At 40.8% G+C, this 26,101-nt stretch overlaps 1 protein-coding gene across 3 annotated transcripts; it reads left to right on the forward strand.

Moving 5' to 3' along the window:
• Positions 1-1,880: 1,880 nt before the first annotated feature.
• M6PR (mannose-6-phosphate receptor, cation dependent) lies at positions 1,881-20,303 on the forward strand. 3 transcript variants are annotated; one of them, XM_075216123.1, is made up of 8 exons: positions 1,882-2,095; positions 2,204-2,391; positions 5,323-5,478; positions 6,258-6,430; positions 8,434-8,543; positions 8,864-8,994; positions 10,126-10,252; positions 19,377-20,303. In XM_075216123.1, the coding sequence occupies exons 3-8, from the start codon at positions 5,324-5,326 to the stop codon at positions 19,497-19,499; spliced, it is 819 nt and encodes a 272-aa protein (XP_075072224.1). In that variant the 5' UTR covers positions 1,882-2,095; positions 2,204-2,391; position 5,323; the 3' UTR covers positions 19,500-20,303. The 3 variants fall into 3 exon arrangements, with proteins under 3 accessions (XP_075072225.1, XP_075072224.1, XP_075072223.1); XM_075216124.1 differs by lacking the exon at positions 2,204-2,391 and having other exon boundaries at positions 1,881-2,095; XM_075216122.1 differs by having other exon boundaries at positions 1,882-2,391.
• The last annotated feature ends 5,798 nt before the right edge of the window (positions 20,304-26,101 follow it).

The raw sequence follows: 26,101 nt of genomic DNA on the forward strand, positions 1-26,101 counted from the left end.
CACACTTTTTAGTTTCATAAACAGGCCCCTTAATCTCCTGAGATTACCTAATCTCGTGAGATTTAGAGCTCCTTGGTTTGCTCTGCAGGCTGTCAGACAGTGTGAGATGATCGCACACTATCCGGGGACTGGGAGCTGCTGACAGCACGTGTCACCCGATGGGGGAGAAAAATTCCACAAAAAAAAAGGAAAAAAAATAAATAAATGACTTGGCTAGTTCAGGTGGAGGCCCAGGCATGCCCGGGCCCCTGTAATCTGTAACCGCCACCCCCCTCCCCCCCCCCCCCTCAATGGAGGATATTGCATTATCTATTAAGTGCTAACAGGACAAGATTTTCTTATTTCTTTTCTCTAATGAGTTTTCCTATTACAAACCACCATAGCTGTTACCAAAGTAATATACATTTCTCCAAAGCAAGAGAGACCTTCTTTCTGTTGATATCTAATGTTACCCAGCATTAACTGCAATCCATGTATTGACTTTAACACCCTTTACATTTGATCTCTCCATTCATACATTTTTACAATGTGAATTTATCCCAGAGCAGTTATTTTTCCACGAAACATAAGGTCTTTTCCTGTTATATTACCTGTCAAGTAAACAAATATAAGGGTTCTGTTACCATAGAGAACTACACAAGGCCAATGTGTACTATTTGGTCATCATGAAAAATAAGCAGCACTCACATATGACCCCCTTAAAACTCTCAGAAAGCCGTAGTTAAATTTGCCCCCTCTCCCTAACCTTTATTGTAGTGCTTTTAAAGTACTGCAATCTGAAAGCGTTAAATAAATTTGCCTCCCTACATTGTTGGGATTGAAATTCACTATGGGACTACAAACACAATTAAGATCCATCACTGCCCATTATTATATATATCTCATTTAGGGGCATATTTAACAAATAATGATAGTGCACTATCGTGCACTTATCATTAAAAAAACGTCCCTATGTGTCCCCCGCATATTTAAGAAGGCTGCATCGCAGCAGACATCATCGATATCTGCTGCTTTGCATTCCTTTTTTGTTTTTGGGAGCAGTTACCATTAAACAGTATGGTGACTGCTCCCGTCCGCAATCTAACAAGTTCCGAAATATTTTTTTTTCCGGAAACTTGTCATGTTAATGTACGCCAGCTTCGGCTGGCGTACATTATCATAAATCAAAAATATCAGTGCGGTCAGCACTGCTCCGAAGAGCAGTGCTGGACAGCGCATGTGTGGAGGGATCACATGATCCCTCCCTGTCACTTACCGCTCGCTCTGCAACTATAGTTGCAGAGACAGAGCGGAGATGTCTGTGCGCATGTGTGCAATTGCAGTGTAAAGACAAATGAAGAGGACCTGGAGGACATCGCGTTCCGAAGAGGCAGGGTAAGTGTGATTTTTTTTTATCACAGAAACAGCAGTTTATCGGAACTGCTGTTTCTGTGATCCGTTTTTAATACATTTGAGAAATAGTTCAATCCTTATCCATGCGATAAGGATTGATAACTATTTTTCATTTTTGCCGATGATTGATAAATGTGCCCCTTAGTGTTTGCACTAAAAAAACATAAACAATACAATGCAACTTTGGGAACACTCATTCACGATGTTGGAAGTTTGAATTTCTGACTTATAAACCAGCTAATACACTTCAATGTGTCCTGTTGGTAACTCTTCTCTGGGATTTATTATTGCCAGAAAAGCAAATGACACGTGAATAATAACAGGGAAAACATTTTTATCATCTGAATTCAGTAGAACTATTGCAATGTTGTTGCCAGAACACTGCTCTGCCTGATTCCCCATTACTGTCAGTAACTACACAGCAGCAGCTCCCTCCCTTGTGCACCACGTGACTACAGCAGTCACATGACCTGGTGATGTCAGCAGGTCCTTTCGGTGAAGGGGATGTAGCCATTGCTGAAAAGGGGGAAGTAACAGTAGGAAGTGAATGAGAAGTCACATGATTTAGCTGTAAGGATTTATTATAAGGTGATAGGGAGGAGAGGGCTGCCGGTAATCTCTCTCACAGCTCTGTATGGGGGGGATGAGCAGATGACAGACATCTTCCTGGAGATTAGAGGAGTGTCCTTGCTGGTGAGAACAGGTGGGAAGAGAACTATTAACCTGCTCAGTTTATGAGTAAGATGTACAAGAATTGAAGGTGTCAGTAAAAAAAAAAAATCTATTGTCAGTAACAGTGTCCACGTTACAGGTGGAAATATTTGATGTTGGTGACTATTTAGGGTGACTGACGTCTGGTAAAGTGTGGACAATGATGTGCCCCCTGGAGAGGATTTGAAGCACTTGAGTTTGAGAAAAGATATTTGCAGCCTAAGGGTCACAAGAGAATTGCCCACTGAATTCTGCAGGATCCCATTGGAAAGAAGAGTACAAATACAGGTAATATTTTCCATATGGCAACCTGTTACTCTCCAACTGCTGTACTACAAGTCCCAGAATGACCTGCCAGTCTCTGTTTGGGATTTGTAGTTCCAGAAGAAGTGGAGAGTATCTGGTTACTAACTTGTGGTATATAGTGACATAAAGGATGGTAATCAACGCATACAAAATAAATGCAACTGATACTTTGGCATCAGTGAGAATTATTATGTGGCTAATTACAGTGAATGGCATTAAGAACCTAGAGTAATTGTGTTACATGCAGAAGGTTACGTTTTTGCATAGAATAACTTTTCTCAGCCCCCCTTTTAAAATATATGGGTAGAGTGAGAAATGATGTACTATAGTAGAAAGCTTGCTTGCAATCAGACAAGTTTTTAGTGAATTCCCACTTATTTTAATATGAAAAAATGTAAGGGTCAAGATGTATGAGCACTTTAATTGACTTAAAAAGAAAAATTATTCAGGGAGACAAAACTTCAGTTTTGTGTTGCATAGTAAGAATGAGTGAAATGTTTTTACTACAGAAATGTATGTAAGCTTATTTAGGGTTGTTTGGGGAGTGTGGCCTAGTAGAACTCTAAAATGCAGTGCAAAGAGGAAACTGGCCAGCACGTGTGTGCAGCATGCAATGACATTAATTGCACTGCACACAAAAATAATGTTTGCATTTTTACCCCTTGCAGTGTAACTTGGTTTGCTTGGCTGCAACTGTAGCTCCCAAAATTTGCAGCTATCTCTAAATCAGCCCCAATGTCTACCTGCAGCTTGCGTAGTACTGTATATAGTACAGTTGTGTTTGTCTGCTGTGAAAGAGCCCATAAAATATATAATCAGTAACTTTTGTTTTAATTATATTTACTGACAGTCATCAGTAAATAAACAGTAAACTGACTTGTTGTTCTGACACCAAGCACCTACAAGATGCATGGGCATGTTCTGTTCACTGATCAGCATGATCCACTTATAATGAATAAACCTGTTGTTTGGGCTGCCTCTGTATGTTGCATTGGTGCTCTGGTGTTAAAATGCAGGACATGCGTAAAGTTACTGTTTCTGTAATAAAATGAGCAAACATTATATTGCCCAACACTTTCTACAGGAAATATATCATCGTAATGCGTTTGAGTGCAGATATTAATGTGCTTAAATTTGGGTAGTGAATGCACGCAGATGAAGAATGGCGGCTGCAGTTTGCTTTTTGTAAGTTGCATATTGCGCTGCCACGTAAGCTATCGGTGGCATACTTTTCCACAGCGGCTTCATGCATCTTGAGCTTTTTGGTGGGTTGACTTTGAAATGGCTATTGCCTCTCTTCCTGCATGAAGTAACTGCTATATTCCACACTCCAGTCATCATCTTTCATGTAATGACAAATGACACAGATGTTATCCAAACTTAGTCAGGACACAAAACAAATAAGTCCTGTTTATAGTAAATAAGACTGAAACATTTTAATAACTCCTTTACTTTTAATAATACGTCTTAATAGGAGCTGCCTGGACTGCTGTGTCTTTCAAAATGTTTTTATATATATATATATATATATATATTTTTATATTTATTATTTTTGACAGCTTTTATTTTTGTAGGAATGTGATCCTCCTGCTCTTTAACTACATTGTTTTTTCCTCATACATACTTCTTTGTGTTCCCTCATGCTATAATGAAATAACCAGTTCCTCTGGACAAGCTCTGTGCTATTCTCCTGCATTATGTGCAGAAGAAAGTTTCCACTTGAGGCATTCTGAGTGTTTGCCTCTCTTGTATCAGAATATGAACTCTTACCAACTTGCCTATGCCTCAAGCTTCTGCAGTTCCTGTATGTTTAGAGCTGTTTACAAGTAAGCAGTTGTAAAGATATTCTGGTGCTGCAGTGTCAGTACACATTTTGCATTTAAGTAAGGTTAAATGCTGAAAATTAAACCGCTTATTTTAAAACTTAATATAAACAGACTCCATTAACTCACATGAAAGTGATCAATTAGCACTTTACATTTACCTATCTGGATTCAAAAATCTGCCTCTGTTGATTGGAGGATACATCTTAAAGGTGGTATCCACTTTTAAATTTGTTTTTGTTTTCCTTCTCCTCCTCTTTTCTAGATGTTCAGCAGGGGACTCATTGTGCCTGTAGCTTCTTTCTTCAGTTTTAGCAAACCATCCATATGATTAATAAGCAGCACAATTAAATTGCTGCCTATTATTCTGCAGGCACTGTGATTCTTTAATTTAGATGCTGCTTCTCAATCCCTCACATTTTCAAATTGATACTTTTAATATATTAATAGTTTATATATGAAGATTTAAGCAACGCTATAACCCTGCTCTGCTCACACAAAGCACCACAATTTCCTGTAATAATCTTCCCACGGCTTTTCTGCTCTCTGCACAATCTTTTTCCACCTCTCGCTTGCTCTAATAAGTAATAGAGCAATTGTCACGCCCCCTACAACAAGATGGGGTGAACTATCAGATAATGTGGGTGCAGGCCAAACCAGAACGTGGAATCTAACAAGCCCTCTGGTCTTCACCGAGTACCACTGCAAGGTGGTATGGGCTTTGCGGCTGATGGATCGCAGGTCGCGGCCGCCGGAACCAGTCCACCATCGGAATAGATTTAGTAATGGGTGGCTAGATCCAAAATACATGGGCAGCTCATCAAGTCGGGGTCTGGCTCTCTGGTCTCTGGACTTGGATTGCTGACTATATTTACGCATTCTCCCTTTGTACTGCATACTGCCCGTGTGTCTACCAACGTACCAGAAGGAGAATCCAAAACACCAGATTCAGGAACAAGCCCTTGCACTTGGAATGATATTTACTTTTAAATGGCATACCGTTGTGACCACTTCAACCCCCTGTGTGCACCACTGATTTCTGTTGCCTGTTGCTACATTTAATCTATATTTTTGTTTTGTTTTTTTATAGGATGTATGCACGGTTGTGGTGTGTCTGCCTAGCTGCAGTTTCAGCCATGGCTGCTGAGCCGCCAATTGTCAATGATTGCATCCTAATCGGAGGTGAACAGAAGTCTGCATCAGAACAATCTCTCCTCCAAAGGCTGGCGCCATTGAAGCACAAGAGGTAACAGTGCGCTGGCAGAAGTTTCAGGGTCATAGATTCTTTCAAGGTTAGAGGTGATGATAAAATGATGTAACGTGTAGGAGCTGTTCATCAAGTACACCTGATTAGTAAATGTGTAAAATGAAAGGAAGTCAAAGAAAAATACCAGTGAGATAAGATAGCTCACAAGTTTAAAAGGAGCTCAACACAATTAAAAAATAATCCTATTTTGTAAACTGATAATTTAGATGATTTGCAAATTATTAACTTGCGTGATTCCTTCGCGTGTGAGAATCGTTATTCAAGTTGCTTTTAATTTATCTAATCGTGAGCCGTTAAATCTCTTTTGACCGTAATAAAGCAGAAATAAATTCATCCTATTAACAATTTGAGGATATGAATGTATGAGAAGAGTTTGAGTAAACATTACAGGGAAATTGATCCTTCCAGACACCATCAATAAGCCAATACTGAGACACCATTGCATATATACCACCGGTACTATTACCATATATCTTGGATATTTTTCATTACACTTTACTACACAAATAATGCATATTACACTGCTGTTTGTTGTACCAATCTATACTGTGTTTGTGGTATATCATAAAGATGTGTTTGGGGGACAAGAACATATGTTGCTGTTGGCCACTGAATTCTCTAGTTAAATGCAAGGTTTTTGTACATAGAGCCATTGATTGATGTGAGTTAGACACGGCTATATGAGCGATTGAGATATGTACTAAAGTGTATTAATAGAAATGCAGAGCTGTCTGACTTTTTTTTATTTTTTATTTCAGGTTTGAGGCCACAGTTCAGGAAGGCACAGACTCCTACACGTACACGTTCGAAGTGTGTGGTCGGGTCGATAACAGCAGCAAAAGTTCTAATGAAGGGCTGGTGCAGAATGAAACCGCCTCTGCAAAAACCACTGTGATTGGCCGCATCAACGACACCCACATAATCAACGGAAGTAAGACCTTGCTTCTCAATGTATCTAATGAATATGTAAACATTTTGCTTACAATGCAACAATATGACCCTCCATGGGCCCGCCTGCCTGCTTCTGGATGATCATATATCTGTGAACTGAACTAATCCATTTATATTGTTAATTATAAAATAATATAAAACTAAGGTATTTTTTTTATAAACTGAATGGCAATCCTATTAAAAGAAATATACCTAGTGTGCCATTATGTAGCCGTTTGCAAGCTGTTGTCTGACAATTTAGATACTGGCAGATTCCCTATAGTGTCCCTAGTGTACACAGGTAAAATGCATCATATGTGCTTATATTTAAAGGTCCACTAAATATTGTCTTGTGAATTGCATTGGGGAACAAAGGAATAGTGGGTAACTCTGCCTCTACCTTAAGCCATGACACTACCTAACAAGTTTTACCTTGGGAGGGGGCCTTAAGCCCAGTCTTCTGAGCCTGTAGGTATTTTATTTAAAACAAACAAAAAAGAAATTCAGGGCACCCATGGTGTCCTTTTTACAGGGCACCTCTTTTTGTACCCTGCCTGGAAAAGGAACAGATCTCTGATCTGTCATTCTTGTATGAATTGGTGTTCACAATCCCAGGGTCCCCCATTAGAAATTCAGGGGATCTCCCCTGCCCCCCCACAACTATAGTACTGCAGGAGCCCAATGGGGTCACATCTGCCCCACCTTCCTGGTTTTGATGGCATCTCTAAGATCCACATACCCTCTGTGGTCAGACTTATAAATCAATGAACCACAAAACTAAAATTTTATGACCCATGTTCTGTGTTTAGCTGTCCTTCCACTGCAGCTATATCTAAAAGTAAAATATTACCTCCCCACTCCATTACAGACAGCAGAAGCTCCACCTACTTTAGGACAATGTCCTGATGGTGTCTGATAAAGGTCCAAAATCTGCGAATGCAGTCATCTGAGTTACTGTGACATCACTAACCCCACCCCCTGTGCACGAATCCACCAATCCACCCTGCATTTCTGTAAAGCAAGTATGCCAAAATGTCAGTCGCTGTGTGTCTGCTCTCCTTAGCCATAGAAATGAAAGTGCAAAGTGGACTTGTGTAGTTAAGTATAATCTGTCATATATATTATTGGGCTCCTTAATATACAGCATTTTTCATATATATATATATATATCTATCATATATGATTTGATAGGTTTGTGACTATCGTTTTCATGGTGCTCACCTGCCTTCCAGCTGCACTGTATCATTGGCTGTATATGATGGCCACCCAACTTATTACAGTATAGCATGTCCATGCTCTGCAGACAGGGGAGCTAATACCAAACTCCTCTATCAGGGAGCCATTGGCTATTGATACCTGTCATACAGGTGAAATCAATAGCTAATGCTTTTGTGTCCACATGAAAAATAAAAATCGGGCAAGCTCAAATTGTTTGTTTTTACAGTTTATATCTTTACAAGTTAATTTAAGTTCTGCTACATCTTTAACTGGTCCATAGTGTTTGACCTAAAATATTTTCAGTAGAAATAAAGAAGTCACCTCAGGCCTAAGTGATGTCACTGGTTCCTAGTGAATTTATTGGATGCAATGTTAGTGGTTCAACCCACAAAATGACTTGTATGGGTGACAGCTGGAATCAAGTACGGTGGTTTAATGGTTAGCACTTCTGCCTCACAGTACTGGGGTCATGAGTTCAATTCCCGACCATGGCCTTATCAATGTGGATTGTATGCTCTCCCCGTGTTTGCGTGGGTTTCCCCCCACACTCCTAAAACATACTAGTAGGTTAATTGGCTGCAATCAAATTGACCTCAATCTTTCTTGGTCTGTGTGTGTGTATGTTAGAGAATTTAGACTGTAAGCTCCAATGGGGCAGGGACTGATGTGAGTGAGTTTTCTGTACAGCGCTACGGAATTAATGGCTCTATATATATGGCTGATGATGATTCTGAAGTACCAAGAACAGATGGTATTTTAACGTTTGCATTTTTCTTTGTTCTACAGCGGATTGGATCCTGCTTGTATACAAATCTGGAGACAAATATGACAGCCATTGCGATAAAGAGTCAAGGAAGGCTATGATCATGATCTCCTGTAACAAAAATACCCTGGCGGTATGTTCTTCGGTGACATCACAGGGTTGGGGGATGGTATTGATAGAGTGAGAATTAAAAATTCATAGCCAGTTTGTATCGATTGGGCTGTGTTGGGGGCAAGTAAACACAAGACCCCCAACTGCTATACTGATTGGAAGAAGCACAAACCTTGAAGAAGAAAGTGTTTAGTGTTCTCCTTTAAAAACTGAATTATTCAATACTGTTTTATTTTGATATGTTTAGTGATGCATGTACGCAGTATATTTGTTTACTGAACTTCTGGTACACTATGTGTGTATCTTTTATCTGAATGTGTTATTCTTTTCCCTCTGTGGCAGGATGGCTTCATGATAATTAGCGAGGAGAGACAAAAGTCTAATGATTGCTTCTACCTCTTTGAGATGGACAGCAGTGTTGCCTGCCCTGCGGAGGAATCTCATCTCAGTGTGGGCTCCATCCTCCTTATTGTGTGAGTTCTGTGTGAGAGTCATTGTGAATAAATAACCTCCAGTGAGTGATGACCATCACAATCTGCTTTGTTCATTCTCCTGCACGTTAGATGGGTTACTGAATATTTGCATTGTATTCGTAAATAAACGGCAATGTTTGTCTACGAATTACAAACATAGATTGCTTAAAGGGACCAGGCTGGCATTGAACATCAATTCTGGTTTCTCAGGCAAAATCCTGAGCAGATGGTTTCTGCAATAAGAATATGAGAAAGAAAACACTATTTGACTTTAGGTAGAACATTGGCAAGAGATTTTGATTCTGGCTCCTGCTGATAAGGTGAAGCATTCTTACAGCATTTCTTCAGGGTATGGTGGGGAGAGGGGGGTGGCTACATCATACGCGTTGATCAGGATCAGTTTCTGCCATCAAAACACAAGTCTGCGGGAAAGGTTTCTATTATCTCAATGTTTTCCTGATCTTTTTTGGCGATCAATGGGTAGAGTTCTGCGTGGCAGAAGGGGCATATGGGCCCGTCCCTTACCCAGCACCATAAAACGCTGCCTTGTGTTAATTGTCGCTGATGATACTCTGCTCACAATCGGTCACCACCGGTGATTGTAGCATTTGTGACATGTACTTTTTCGCTGTGGTATGCACGGTACGATATTTATCATTTGTCATACCACACTGCTAAGAGCTTGCATATGCTGGTTAGACCTTTTACATCCTGTATCCACTGGTTTTGAATGCTGTTCCTGGTCTCCTACTAGATGTGGTACCTTTCCACATTCACACAGTCTAGTTTCAATTATTGGTTTGTACGTACTGTCCAACTTTCACCTGTCTGACTTCTTTCTGTCTTTCTTGACAAGACCTTTGTGTCCTTGGCATACATTTCCACCAAGCAATTGTGTTGTGTCGCAGGTCCAACAGAAATAAACAACTTTGTTTTACATGATATAAATATTCTAATGAATAACATAAAAAAAAATAGATACCCAAGAATGTTTATTAAAATTTGCAGTAGGACATGTACAAACCAATAAATGGCATTGGCAGTTTTAAACTTTCCCCTAACAACCATATATCTTATTCCTTGAGTGTTAATACAGTGGACAGTAATCTATACATTGTCTCTCACCTTCAGGTTTGCTGTGTTGATTGCACTGTATATTATTGGTGGTTTCCTGTATCAGCGCTTTGTGGTGGGAGCCAAAGGTATGGAGCAGTTCCCGAATTTCACCTTCTGGCAAGAGTTTGGCAATCTCGTTGCGGTTAGTATTATATTACATTTTTTAATGTTATTTTTTTGCAACTGTTACATAAAAATAGTTAATCAGTATAACATCAGCACGGTAATAGTTGAGAATAACACTAAAAAGAACAGAACATTGTCAGTATGTCATTTAAGATTTTTAAAAGTAAAATGTAAAAATAGGGAGAGGGGGGGAGTAGAGCGCCTAACAAGGGATAAACCAGAAAAAGAACTACAAGACAATCTGAAAATATCCTTAAATAAATAGATGTTGGAAGTATTTACATAAGTATTTGTGAAGGGTCAGGTTAATGGACAACAAGGAGTTGTTACGGAGTGGGGGAGGCAAATGTAAACCAAGGATCCAAATGGGGTCATATTTATTCACGTTTCCCTGTAGGAGATCAGTGATTCACTCCTTGAAGGCAATGAACCAATTTTTGTTCTTTACATGCTGGAGAGGAGGTAGGGAAGCGTCCCTCCAGAAGTTGGCTAGGAAGGAATATCGCAACATTGACCATATGTGAAATAAGTTTCAGTCCTGGCACTCCAAGGGGGAAGAGACGGAAATGTAACATCCAAGATCTGCTCAATAAGGCTATGTATATCCCTTCAAAACTCCAAAATTATGGGACATCGTCACCAAATATGAATAAAGTCCCCCCTGAGCCCACATCCCCTCCAGCACAAAGGTGAGAAAGTAGTAAATGTGTTGTTTAGCCTCAAAGGCACCAGGAACCATCTAGCATAGTTTTTTATAGGTTTCCTTAATCATGGAAGAGATAGAGGCCCAAAAGACTACACCCCTAATCCTGCTGCACTGTCTTCATCTGTCGAGGATGACCATAGAGGATTCTGCAGAGGTAGATCTAAGTAATGAATCTAAAATAGAAATCGTACCTCTTCTATTAGAAGTGTAGTAGCAAATTCTCTCAAATGGGGTAAGTTCCTTAAGCACCAGAGATCTAGGTATAGAGCTTAGCTAGGAATATAATGGAGTATTCAAAGAGACTAGGCTGGGGCAGGCCATTTTTCTCTTACACAAAGTCCATAGACCTCTACTGCAGCCCATCCAGGAAGTCATAGACTATTCTCAGACCTCTGGGAAACCTCCTCCCAAGAATTTCTGTAAAAGGGGGGTGGTCAATTCTAATTTTTAAAGGAATACAACAGGTAGATTTAGAAAAGGAGATAAGTGGGTCATTGAGCACTAGCTCTAGAGTAGAAAGGTTAGTAGAATTTTAAATATATGCTAAGGAAATTACACCTTCAATTTGAAGCCATCAGGCAAAGGATGGGGGGGAGGGCAAAGCAGGCCATCCGTTGGGATAAGTGAGTAGCATAATAATATTTGAATAGGTTCCGAACTCCCTGCCCCGGGGAGATCTTATAAGGGTGCAAAATTTCAACCGAGGTGACTTACTGGCCCAGATAAATTTATTAATAGGTTGCTGCAGTTGTTTTAGAATACTGCGGGGAACCAGGACAGGAATGGTCTAAAATACAGGGTACAATAGATGCTTATAAGGTTCAGGGATATGTAACTGCGGAGCCTCAAGCTTAGAATAGTTTATTTTATAACCTGGTACAGCTGAATAGGAATTGAGAACTGTATAAATTCGGAACAGATATATGAGGGGTGGTTGGGGTGAGCAAAAAGTAATCAGCAAATAGAGATAATTTGTAGGTCTCATCTCTCACTGCCACCCCCCCAAATATTTGGATTGCGCCTGATGAGATCAACTAGTGGTTCTATAACTAAGGCAAGGGGAGAAATAGGGTAGCCCTGTCTAGTGCCATTGTGAATCTGAACGAGCTCCGAGGGATTGCTGTATCAACATGGCTGATGGATTGGTATAGAGCGCTTTGATGCCTCTAAGAAAATCTGCCCAAAGTGGCAAACATGAAGGACCAGAGAATCTGATAAAATGCTTTTTTCCGCACCCAGGGACAAAAGCAAGGAGGGTGTTTGGAATTTATTAATTCACTGGACCAGATCAATAGTCCTCCTAGTGTTGTACCCAGCTCAACTACCAGGCACAAAACCAGCTTGGTCGGCATGTATGAGAGACGGCGGTGCTTGATTCAATCTGGTGGCCAGGATTTTAGAGAATAATTTAATATCACTATTTATTAGAGATATTGAGCAATAACTACTACAGAGATTTGGGTCTTTGCCAGGTTCGTGGATAAATTATACTTTAGCCTCCAACGCTTGGGAAGAAAAGGGTTTACCTAGTAGAACCTCAATAAAGATTGTGTGTAGATGAGGGATTAAGACCTACCAAAAAAAATTGTAGTAGGCCTCTGAAAGGCACGGTGCTTTACCGGACTTATAGCACCTTATAGCCTGGCGGATGTCCCCTGTGCTAATCTCCTACCGCTGTCCAACTAGAGCAGATCTGTGCAGTCGGGGCAGATGACATGAAGATAAGAAATCATTTAGGATAGTGGATAATTTAGGACTAGAAACAGCGTTAGGAATATTTTGCAATTTGGAGAAGAATTTTTTTTATGTTCATGCTCATGATTTTAGAACGGTCATGTAGAATGGTTCCACGAGTTTCTTTAATTGTTAGAATACTAAGTTGAGTGATCTTAAACTGCAGTGTTTGAGCTAGTAATCAATCAGCCTTCTCAGTCTTTTCATAAAATTTTTAGTTCAGCCACCTCAGAGCTCGCATATTACATGCCGACAGAAGGACTTTCAGTTCTTCTCTTGCAGTTTCTAATTGGGAGAGTATTTGTTGGAAATGAGTGGATTTATGAAGGAGTTCAAGTTCTTGGAGGTGCATGGTAAGGTTATTAAGCTACTTAGTCTGTCCACATTTATGTCTGGTAGCTAATTTAATGAGAAGACCTTTAATAGTGTCTTTTATGTGCGTCCCAAAGGATTATAATATCAGTATGGTTAAGCAACAGATACTCCTAAAAGACGGATAATCTGAATTTTAATCGTTGGGTCTTGCAAAAGAAATTCCTTAAGTTGCCACGAGAAGGGTAGTTTGGGAGTGGAGAAACCATCATGGGGGCATGATCAGACCAGGTAGCAGCATATATATGAGTATTATATTGGAGCAGGGAGATTTACCTAAAAAATAATAGCAATTATAGTATGTAGGTCATGAATTTGGGAGTAGAAAATCAAGTCCTTGGTTGAGGGATCCTTAACTCTCCTCTCTCTGAATCGTATATAGAGTGTTATATTTCAGCAGAGTTCTTAAAGCCTTTGAAGTCCTTTCCTGGGAAAGTAAGGAAGAAGGCAGGATGGGATGGATCTGTCCAATCTGGTAATGAGGATGGTGTTAATGTCCAAAACCAGAATCGCTTCACCCTTTCAGTGTTTGAAACAATTTTTGATTGAGTCAGGAGAAAAAGGCAGCCTGAACCTGGTTTGGGCATAAATATTAACTAGAGTGAGAGTGATATTATTTTGCGTACCTGGAATGATTAAATATCTGCTCATTTTAGATGCTATGACCTCATTCGACTCAACGTTTAAGCCAGTGGATCCCAAACTTTCAAAGTTCAAGGCACCCTTAGGGTCTCCATAATTTATTCAAGCACCCCAAGCCAAAATAATTACCAAGTAGTCCCTTGCCTTGCTTACCACCGGCCCTGGCCGTGGCACCCCTGTGAGATCGCTGCGGCTCCCTGGGGTGCCGCGGGGATCTCACAGGGGTGCCACAGTTTGGGAACCACTGGTTTAAGCTATTGGCAATTTGGATAGCAACCCCTCTTTTCTTTCGACTAGGATTGAATGAGTGATAGACAGTACCATAGCTCCTGGGTCGCAACTCAGGGTGTTTTCGTCCCTGAAAATGAGTTTCCTGTAGGAAAACCAGATCTGCTGGCATCTGCTTTAAAGAGAACAAAAGTTTAGATAGTCCTCAGTCCCTTCACATTAAACAAAACTATATTAGCAGTCATTCAAAAATAGTTAGGTCTGCAGTAAAGTCCAATAGCATAAGAAGAACAACAAATATTAAAAGGTAGGCAAGAATATGGGCACAGGCGCTCTACAGGCAAGAGAGGAGTGGGCAGGGAGCATGGTGAGGTAAGGAAAGGGTGAATGGTTAGGTATTCTCAAGGTACCAGCCATATTTGATGAGCAGGAACAAACCGAAGCAACTAGGGCTTAGCTAAGGAAAGGCTCGGCCCAGCTCCAAAGGGACAAACTAGGTTCTAATAAATGAGACGACCCCCAACAGGCACAATCTAACTGAAATTATGTTAAGCATAATGTAGGAATAGCAATAACTTCAGGCATCTTATAAAGAAAAAAGAGGGAAATGCATGCAAGCACAAAAACAGTGAGCAAAATTATACACATATACACTATACAGACAAAAGTATTTAACAAGTGTGGCCAATTATTGAATTGAGGCGTTTCAATCGGACCCGTTGCTAGAGGTGTATAAAATCAAGCACCCAGCCATGCAGTCTCCATTTGGAGACATTTGTGATAAAAAAACGGGTTGTTCTGAAGAGTTCAGTGACTTCAAGCGTGGTACTGTGATATAATGCCACCTTTGCAATAAGACAGTTTGTGAAATTTCATCCCTGCTGGATATTCCACGGTCAACTGTAAGTGATATTATTAGAAAGTGAAAGCGTTTAGGAACAACAGCAATTCAGCCACGAAGCGAAAAAACCACATAAAATCACAGAGCGGGGTCAATGACTGCTAAGGCGCATGGTGCGTAAAAGTTGCCAATGCTCTGCTGATTTCATAGCTGAAGAGTTCAGAAATTCCACTGGCATTAATGTAAGCACAAAACCTGTGTGGCAGGAGCTTAATGTAATGGGTTTCCGTGGCTGAGCAGCTGCATGCGAGCTTCACATCACCAATGCCAAGCATTGGATGGAGTGGTGTCAAGCACACCGACACTGGACTGTGGAGCACTGGAAACTTGTTCTGTGGAGTGACAAATCACATTTCTCTGTTAGTCAGATGGGCGAGTCTGGGTTTGGTGGATGACTGGAGATCGTTACCTGCCTGACTGCATTATAGCAACTGTGAAGTTTGGTGGAGGAGTGATAATGGCATGGTGCTGTTTTTCAGGGTTTGGGTTAGGCCCCTTATCTCCCAAGAAGGGCAGTCTTAAGGCTTCAGCATGCCAAGTCATTTTGGACAATGGTATGCTTCAAACTTTGTGGCAACAGTTTGGCGAAGGCCCTTTTCTGTTTCAACATTACTGTGTCCCAGTGCACAAAGCAAGGACTACAAAGACATGGTTTAATAAATTCGGTGTTGAAGAACTTGACTGGCCCCGAGTCCTGACCTGAACCCCATCGAACACCTTTGGGATGAACTGGAACAGAGATTGCGAGCCAGGCCTTCTCGTCCAATATCCGTGTCTGACCTCATAAATGCTCTTCAGAATGAATGGGCACAATTTCCCACAGAAACACTCCAACATCTTGTTGAAAACCTTCCAAGAAGAGTGGAAGCTGTTATCGCTGCAAAAGATGGACCAACTCCATATTAAAGTACATGTATTTGAATACAATGTCATTACAGTCCCTGTTGGTGTAAAGGTCAAGCGTCCATATACTTTTGTCCATATAGTGAATGGTCCCCATCAGGAACCAGAAAACACGGCAGATAAAAAAAAAAAGAACAAAAAAAGTATGACCAAAAGTAGAGTGGACCCGTATTCCAGTCCAAAGGTATTTGACTTCCATAATGGTCATTTAGGAAAACGAGTGTCAATTAGAGTACTTCAAAGAAAGAATCCAGTAGGTACTCTCAAGTAGGTAGAAGCTGAGAAAATGAACATGTTCCTCATTTTCCACAGTTGATCGGCCAAAACCGTGGGACAGAGGTTGAGCAGGCGTTGAGATTATGTATGTTGAGATTATGGAGAATGAATATCTCCTCTTCACTCCATACTCCTCCCTCTCAAAGTGGCAAAAAGGTCCAACGTGTCCTCCAGCACTTAGCAGAAAGGAATTTACCATTGTGTGAAACCGTGAGGTTAAACAGGAAACCCCATCTATATTTTATGTCCCTACCCTGTAGGATTTTGGTGAAGTCTCTTAGTTCATAGCATTTCTGTATTGTAGTAGGAGCTGGGTCCTGTAAAAAACGCAAGTTGGAGGTCTTCCCTGGATTTATAATAATGCATCCTCAATACTACATCCCTAAGTGGAACAGAAGATTGAGGTTTTGGTCCTGTGACCCCCCCCAGATCTAGCTGCTCTGAGGAGGATTCAGGAACAAGATGGTGAACAAATCGCAGCAGGAATGGTTCAAGTTGTGAAGAGTCAATGGATTCGGGATTTTTTTTTTTTATGCACAAATTATTTCGGTGCTCTGTTATCCAGATCTTCTTGTCTGTCTTTGAATAATTGGAACTCTGAATGGAAAGTTTTTACAGATTCCTACTGAAAGTCGGCCATTTCGTCAAATTTGGTTTCCAAGGTATCAACCCTATGACCACCTTCAGCTATCTCGGACCGTAAATCTGTAACTGCTTATTGTTGATAGTACTGCAGAGTGTGTTTTATTGATCTCATCTCATGAAGAATCCTAGCAATTGTTGCCTGTGGAAGAATGTTCCGAGAATTCTTCCTCCAGTTCAGAGTTTGATCTAGCGAAGAGGTAGCTGGGATGTCGTCTGTGAGGCCAGGCTTTTCTCCCACCTTTAAGAAGCGGTTTCAATGTATCTTGAGAAGCCTCAAAGTTTTTAATCTGGACTTTGTAAATGTTATAAAGGTAATTTCACATAGTACAATAAAAGATGCAGCTTGAAAGTTAAAGCAATGATGACATGAGAATGATGGTGAGCTGCTAGGGGAGCAGAATGCGTCTCAAAATGTCATAATAACAGTGGAAGGTGAGGAGCTTCAAAATTCAAAATAAGAACACAGGTTAAGAGCCAGATGGAGTGGAAAAACTGGAACTGCACATACATAGACAGGCTGCAATAATAGAATGGCCACTAGATGGTAGTAAAATTGTGAGAACGACTTGCTGTTACAGGAAAGCCTCAAGACTGGTTTCTCACAGAAACAGGCACAGCAGGCAAATGGTGAGAGCCCAGGAACTGAAGCAATGGATCCAAACTGCTCACCCACACCACGGAATGGATCTCCACAACCACGCCATGGAACAGAGCCAGAGGTCCAAGATATGGCATTCCAGAAGAAACTCCTGAGCATCTCCGATGGGGAGCTGAAGGTAAGGACACCGCAGAGTCTCCCAAGCGGTCCTGAGCAGCTGAGCGCACAACAGAGGGCAGGTAGAGCATTGACAAACCGCTCAGAGAATATACTGCAGGCCTTCGGTGCGATAGAAAGTTGTGTACCTGCACTAGGCAATGTAGCAGGAGCTCGTAGAGGACTTCCCTGGACCTGGAGAGTGACAAGCTGTAGAGATGGTCCACTGTGAGGTCCGATATTGAAAAGGAGGGGTGACTTGCCAGGAGCAATGAAGACTAGTCCTAGAGCTCGGCATGGAACAAATACACCAGGTTGGGTCCTGAGAGCCAACAGAAATGCGTGATGGGCTATAGAGGAAATCTGGGAGCAAACCTTTGGGTCCCCTGGTGGTGATGGGGACAAATTCATAGCAGGTTTTCCCAAAAAGAAGGGTATTAGTGCAGGTTTTGTGGCGGATGGAGCTCCACTAGGGCACGTCCAGTCTCCTCGGCAGTCAGGTCGTGACTCCCATTTTGTACTGTCAAAGATAATTTACAATGTGCACTGGCATGACTTTATGGTACTCGCAGCACAGTGCGGGGTACACTCCTCTCTGCAATTTTACTTTTACATAGGTGGCACCTGAGAACAAAGAGGTGTAAAATCTTGAAAAGTGTAAACTTTTAATCAAAGTCTAGACCTCTACCCCTTTTAGTACCATTGCTTTCAATTATTTAACCTTAACATTTTATCTTAAAATACTGCTTGGTATAGCCTCATTATGATTTATTGTCATGATTGTGGGTACATGAAGACTGGCTTTGTTACAGGTGGAAATGTGTGTGCAAAATGTTTTATTAAATGAAAATGATCTTCTCTGTAAAAGTACAGGTGCAAATCAGGTGCCATTAAAAGTGTAGAACCATTCCCAATCTCATCCAGTTCAGAGTTGATGCAAAAGATGCAGAGGGGATATGACTGCTTGCCATTATCCATGGCAAGGAATGGGCCTGAAAAATTCACCCTTTACACTGTTTCATTCCATTCCAATAATCTTGCTTTTGCCTGGCAAATTGAGGAGCAGCTGTGTGCATACTTCACACTGAATTATAGGCATGTTTGTGTAAGTGGAGGCACACAGCGGGGTCTAAAGAGTCATATGTGCGGCGTAGCAGCTGTTTTGATCTCTGCTGTTTTAAAATGTGCATGTAACCTAAGGTGTGATTCACTTTGTCTCCTTCTATGAAGAGTAATCGTGTTAGGTTCATTATATGGTGTTTATAGATAAGGTTGTAATTATTTAAATCCCCCCCCCTATGTCTGGACAGCTGTCTTTTGGTTATTTAGCCAAACTGCCTGGCTTACTTCTACTGCTTCCACAGTATTAATCCCTCTTGCTTACCTTTTACTGTTCTGTTTGTTTGTTGGGTATTTAATCCTTGTAAACTTCCATGAATTTTCCTGCTAGGGAAATGGGGGAACCAGGAGTATTGGTTTCAATAAATGTAAGCAAGCATCCGATCTAATTGCAAAACTTTTACATTGCTAATCAAGAATTTTAAATTGTTTCATGACCCCAATATGTTACCATGATGTTATACTTTTACTATATTATTTAGTACAAGTGCATAAATCGACTGATCAGAAAACTGTTTTTAATTTAGAGTGAGATAATCTGTCCTTTTTTTTGTTTGTTTATGGGTTGTTGTTTTTTTTTTTTTGGGGGGAGGGGGGGGTATTTTTGTTTTTAAGGTGACATTTGGTGGGGGTGATATGTATAGCACATAATGTGTCCCATTTGTAACAATCTGATTTAAGATGGTGGAGCTTACAGCAAATAAGAACATTCACTCATCTATGGTCGAGTTTCAATCAGACAAGTGGGATTGAGCATGTTCTAGGGCATGATTGAATTCATGAGCTGACCTCACTATCTGAGTGGATTTATTTTTTTTATTTTTTTATTTTTTTATTTTTTATTTTTTTATTTTTTTTAGGATGGCTGTGATTTTGTGTGCCGATCCCAACCTCGATCTTCAGAAACTGCCTACCGAGGGGTGGGTGATGATCAACTTGGGGAGGAACCAGAAGAGCGAGATGACCACCTACTACCTATGTGATTCAGTGTCACCAATGACCTCTTGAAATCTAGCAATTGGAAGAGCACAGGCCTTCCGCCACATTCTTTCCTGCTGCTTTAGAACCTCTTTTCTTTCCTTATGCTTCTTTGCTGCAGTTTGGGGTCAAAGACCCCATAACCCTTTTTGTGGTGGTATTGCTGCCATAAGTAAAACTCTGCACTGGGGCAGGCACCTGCTCTGCTATGTATGAGAGTATAGTCAATATGGTTCTTACTCTTCATGGTAAGTAATAAGCCTAATGCCCCCTGCTGTATTAGTACTACAAAGGAACAGGCCTAAAGTCCAAAAACACAAACTCAGGATAAGTCAGGAAGCTGATAGAAGAGACATAAAGGTCTCTGGAAAGACTGGGTAGGTGGAACCATCAGCAAACTGGGGAGATTAAAAAAAAATAGTACTTTATCAGATTGATTAATTAGTAAATTAAATTACCTGTTTTATATAACACGTCAGATTTGGTATACTTTGTATAGTCAGTCATATAACTTCACTAAATTGGAACACACAGAATGTTTGAACTCTTTTTACACACTGGAACCTGCCCCCCCACAAAAAAAAAAACACTGTAGGCTTCACCATCACCTCTGGGTTTTAGCGCAGCAGCGTAATCACCATCCCATCTCCTTGCTTTGCCTCTCGTCTAGTACTTTTTCCAATAACTTTTTTTTTGTTTTCGAGCATCTACCTTTCTATGGGTGTTTATATCTTGTGTGACTTATTGGTGATTTGGGGGTTTTTTTTACAAAAAAAAAAAGTAAAAAAAAAAAAAAATACAATGGATAAGTGTTTGTTTTTTTTTCCTCTTGGTTTAAATGGACTATATGTTTAAGAGGATCAGGTTGAACACACGTGTACTTATTTTGCGCATGTGGTACGTTCCTTTCAAGCTGAAGTCTCTCCACCTTGTCTAGCTGGTAAAATAGAGATCACTGTGCGTGGAGACTGGCAATCAATCTCTAAACTTGACTGATCACAAATGCATCAAATGGCTTTCATCGTTGAGTCAGTTACTGGAAACAATAATATACGTTATAGATATCCATGATCTCCAATTACCAGCTGTTTAATTGTGGTTCCTGCAGCTTACACGGAATGTACTACAGCGCCCATTTGTAGCCACTTGTAGGGATACACTTTTTAATGATGGTAAAAGTTAAACTTAAGTGTGTTTTGGTTTTTTTTCGCCCCAGCGAAAAAACAGCAACTAATCTGCACATAATTAGTATCAGTATATCCATAGGTAGAATGTGGTGACCATATTTTATGGTTTATTTCTATGGTGGTTGCAATTATGAAAAAGTAACTGATGGAAACGTAACAGTTTATCAATGCCCATGAAATGCAAATATGTTTCTACAAATGAATGTCATATCCGTCCACAAACAAAATATAAAAATTAATCTGAATAGTGTAAGAAATATAAACAATTGTACACAGTCTAATGGCTCATTACAAAGTAGAAAAAAAACTTTGTGTATTAGTGCAAAAAACCTCTGGCCATTTTTTTTAAATATCTACAAAGCTAGAAATAATTGCATCACCGTTGTAAGATGCACCTAGAACGGGATGTTTTTTTTGTTTTTTTTAAAATGTTTATTTTGAAAGGTGACAAGTGTAAAGTACAAAAACCAACGGGATTACGTGGTCAAGATAATTTAGCTAACAATAGAAAAGAGATATCTTAAAACAGGATACAATTATACACTAACATTTGGTAATCTAAACTATGAAAATGCTAAATAGTAAAAGTTGGGGATGGTGGAGATTTCTATAGGGCACCAAATGTTACATTGGATTTGGTGTTTAAAATAGTGCTTGTTTTTTGTTTCTTTTTATACTTGCGTTAAATCATTTTTTCATAGTCCATTGGGGGACACTGGGTACATTGGGGTATAGTGTAGGATCAAGGCGAGCAGGCACTTCAAGACTTCATTAACTGTTTACTGTAATGCCTCTATATCCCTCTGCTGTAAAAGCCTCAACTTGTTTAGCCCACAGAAAAGGAGAAAAATAGAGATAAGCTAACAGAAAAGAGGGAACAACATCCACCTGAGCAAAAACAAAACCAACCATGTCATAAAAGGAGAATCCAGAGCACAAAGATGATTTTTTCATTTTTTCTCTGGCATCCTTTGGGGGACATCGGGAATGTCCCAAAGCTGCGATCACAGGTGGAAACGCTCAGAAGAAACCACAAAGTGCATTTCTCTCATAAGTAACATCCCTGTATGCAAACACATTCAACTTGTAGAATCTGGTAAGTGTGAACAGAGAACCAGGTAGCTGCCTGACAGAGTTGCTCAGTTGAGGCACCATGCCATGTTGCCCAAGAAGCACTCTGTAACCTGATGGAGTGAGCCCAAAGATTCTCAGGAACAGACTGCCCCTGCTCCACTATAAGCCTGACTGATTACAGCTGTAATCCATCTAGCAATGGTAACTTTAGAGGCAGGGCAGCCCCTCTTGTGTGCGTCATAGAAGACCAAAAGATATGTCCTACGTACATAAGTTTGCACATTCAGAGATCGAAGAGAACCCTTGTCCTTTTAAGACCTACTCTTGGTCAGAGCATGGATGTCTTGATTAATGGAATCTAGACCCCACCTTAGGTAGGAAGAAAGTTTTGGGCCAAAGAATGGCCCTATTCTTTTGAATAACTAGAAGAGGTGACTTGTGGAACAAGGCTGCTAACTCTGAAATTCTTCCAGCTGTAGAAATGGCCAAAAGGAAGACCGTTATCCATGTAAGAAATTTCAAATCAACAGTCCAAGGGGAAAGCTGAAAAGCTTTCAACTCCAAATTTAAATACCAAGGAGCCACTGGTGGTGCATAAACAGTTTGTACATGAAGTACACCCTGCAGAACGTCTGCACTTCAGGCATCTAAGCTAGTCCACTTTAGAAGAAGACCAAAAGAGCTGTCACTTGAAACTTAATAGAGTTAAGGTGTAAAGTGGCTTCCAGTTTTTTTCCTATAAGAAGTCTGGGAAAACAAAAAGAAGAGGTAGGGAAACCCTTTCACACCAGATAATAGACGTCTGCCAGACTCTAGGATTTTTGTCTGATACCATCTTCGGAGCCTGGTGTATGATTTGCACAACATACTCGGACAATCATCCTCAAAGGATCATTGTTTCAACAGCCACACTGTTATAGCCAGATGTTCCAAACTGTGATGTAGGTCCTTGACTTAGCAGGTCTGGTCTGAGATGCCACAACTGCCCCACTGCCTTGGACTGAATATCAGTGTCAAAGGTCCTCTGAGGTCAGTCAGGAGCCACAAGAATAACCAGAACTTCCTCTATCTCTACCTTCTTCAGGACCCATGGCACCATGGCCACCAGAGTAAACAGATAAAGCAGGTGGAATCGCCAGGGACTAACGTGGCATTTACGAAGGCTGCTTGAGGATCTCTTCCCCTGGCACAGAAGAGTTCCACCTTGCAGTTCAACTGAGACGATATCATGTCGACATCTGGTTGACCCCACCTGTCCACGAGGGGAAGAGTGCTCCGGCGCTGGGATAATGTGAGTATACAAATACTCAAATGATCGCGGCGCCGGCGTCCCTCTTTCCTCCTCCGTTTGCACTGAATGTCGGGCGTGACATCATCATGTCACGCCCGACATTCAGTGAGGAGCAGCTCACGAAAGACAGAAAAGAAAATAAAGATGAAAGAAGGCAATATAAAGGTAAGTTAAAGAGTGGAACGCAGAGAGACACAGGGTGATGAAGAAGTGGGGGAGAGCAGCATGGCACAGTGTGATGAAGGGGGAAAAGCAGCATGGCGGGCGCAGTGCGATCATAAGGGGAAATAGCGTGGTGATGATTAAGGAGCACAGTAATGTGTGATGGCACAGGGAGCTTTTGGCAATGTAGTGTGTGTGTGAGGTAGATGGTGGCTAATTAATGGGTGCTATTTTGTTTGCAGGGTAATAGTGGGGACTATTAATTTAAGATGGGGTGGTATGGGAGCTATTAAATGTGACTGAATTATTTAATGGCAGTGGGGGTTGTGGGAAATAGGTATATTTATGAAATGTAAATAGTATTAATTTATTGCTGGGGCTGTATGTAGGGAGGGAATTAGGTTTACTTATTAAATGGGAATACTATTATTTTAATGTTTTTTCCAAATAAGGCCCCCCAACATTCCAGGACCCAGACAAGCCACAACTAAAGAAACCTGCTGCCACATGTGAAAGTGAGAACAGGTAGGGCAGAGCAAAAGAGTCTGTGAAATGTGATTCTAGTGGGACAATGCCAATTTTTGGTGAGTGTTCCTCCCAATGTAAGGTGCAGGCCAAGACTGTGAACTCTTTCTGTACACACTGCATTCTTTCTATACTACACTGTGGTGCTAGATGTCCTGAAAGTCAGGAGTGCTTGGACATATGTCATGCTCCGGCGAATTCAGGGCCTAGCACTTTTCCCCGCCAGCCATGCCCCAATGATGCATAGCCACACTCCGAATTGTATGACCACAGCCACTCGAAATTTTGCGCCGCTGCAAAATTTTTTCACATGCCCCATGAAGTTGTTGTACTGGGGCCCTGAATTCCTCTTGGCAGCCCTGGAAACCAATGCCATAAAGTGCTTACAGCAGGGTAGTGTTAAACGGTTGTGGACACCAGTAGCGAGTAGGTTAATGCCGTATAGAGCCATGTTTATTAGCCGTTCAATTCTCTGCTTATATAAGGTTTTCTCACGCATATCAGACAGCATAAGGTCGATCCACACACATGCTGTGGACACAGTGCTTGTGTGAAAATATGTCACCATAATTGTAATGCCAGTTAATGTTGAAAGAAATGGGCACTGTGAAGGGCAATCATTTTCCAAAGCGAGGATGCAAAGCTTTATAAATACTTGAAATCTGTTTTAACATAATTTTCATTAATGAAACTGTACAAATAACATTGCACTTTTATAACTATTCTGCAAGTAAATGATTGTTATGCTGGAGACCCAGGTTTAATTCCTAATCTTTGCACTTTAGGGAAGCACTGAAACTCATTTCCCAGCTAATATCTTCATCACAATACTGTGACTGAAGACATGAAACCATTTTCTAATAAGCCCAATCGGTTTGAATAATTGGTTGGGATTTCAAGTATAATTTAATGTATAATCTAAATTGCATAATAAGATTTTTTTTTTAAGAAACAACAGCAGTCTCTTTAAGTGCAAGAGTCTTATATTTGCTGGCAATGTATACAGCAATGACAGATGTAAACAGTCCCTAAAATCTAGATGTCTGGGACAAAGTGTATTTGTCTAAGCCAACAAGGAGCACACAGAGATTTGAACCCATGTCTGTAGGAAGTCTGTTTTTTGGTTATTGTCAGATTACTTAACCTGTACGCAATTCCTATTTGCTTGAGTTTCAGTGTGCTACTATATGATTGTTTGATATATGGATCAGGGCTAAGGAAGACAGTGACCCACCTCATTATCAGATAAGCTCCATACTCATTGCACTTTGGTACGCAGCCATTCACTCATCACTTCTGTTTACATTGGCTGTTTACGCTTCACCAGTTGTCCTTCCTTGAACCAATTTTGGTAGGTATTAACCACTGCATACCTGGAACACCTCACAAGACCTGCCGTTCTAGAGATGTTCTGACCCAGTCGTCTAGTCATCACAATTTGGCCCTTGTCAAAGTCTCTCAGTTTCTTACACTTGCCCATTCCTACTTCCAACACATCAATTTCAAGAACTGATAGTTCAATTACTGCCCTTCACAGGTGAAATTGTAACAAGATAATCCATGTTATTCACGTCAGTGGTTGTAATGTTGTAGCTGATCAGTGTATATCAGGAAAGCAGGCACAGACTTAAATGGTAGTAGAGATGGACAGTTTGAACAGGACAGTGGGAAACTATCTGCTAAGGGACTGATATCAAACAAATCATGCTGCTGGTGGATAGCTCCATTGTATGGCTCCATACCTATCCCTCCATAGATCTACAACACACTACACTGGTAATGTAATGTAACCAAGACAGACACATTGCTTATATTTATTGTGTGAAAAGTTGACAGTCTAATACAGACATTCAAGAACAAAATATGGCGGAAGGCAAATTGCCTGTAAATGTGCAAGGAGGTCCTCCATCTATAATGTCACTGTTTGAGTTGAAGAATATGGTGGTGGTCCAATGGAAACCAGACTTAAACACGCATGTGGCTGAATGGATTAATTCAGAACATAGCGGCTCTGCCTCATGCTTCACAGCCTGGAATAGTTCTGCCTGAATGTGCAGCAGAGTATTCAGATTCCACACACTAAAGACAGCTAACATCTAATTACAAGAACCTGAGACTATCCGCTATCTCCCTAGAAAGTGAAGAGAACATACTCTGGCCTTGTATTTCGCCCTCTCGCCACACTTTTATCATGCTGTCTACGTGTTGGGATTGCATCGATGAAGCACAAGTCATCGATTCTACAACACAGACACAGAGAAACACAACATGCTACATGTACATGCATGTGGCTGTGATAACTTCATTAGAGGCATCCTCCTTCTCCTAGCGGCTGTTGCCCCCATTGAATTAAGCAGTGGCCACCCCA

The sequence above is a fragment of the Mixophyes fleayi genome, chromosome 6 (assembly GCF_038048845.1).
Source record: "Mixophyes fleayi isolate aMixFle1 chromosome 6, aMixFle1.hap1, whole genome shotgun sequence".
NCBI lineage: Eukaryota > Metazoa > Chordata > Amphibia > Anura > Limnodynastidae > Mixophyes > Mixophyes fleayi.

Excerpts from the sequence above, each read along its gene's own strand:
- M6PR (XM_075216124.1), top strand. The coding sequence starts at position 5,324 with ATGTATGCACGGTTGTGGTGTGTCTGCCTAGCTGCAGTTTCAGCCATG. Across the intron at positions 5,479-6,257 it reads GCGCCATTGAAGCACAAGAG|GTTTGAGGCCACAGTTCAGG; the intron begins GTAACAGTGCGC and ends TTTTTATTTCAG. Across the intron at positions 10,253-19,376 it reads AGTTTGGCAATCTCGTTGCG|GATGGCTGTGATTTTGTGTG; the intron begins GTTAGTATTATA and ends TATTTTTTTTAG.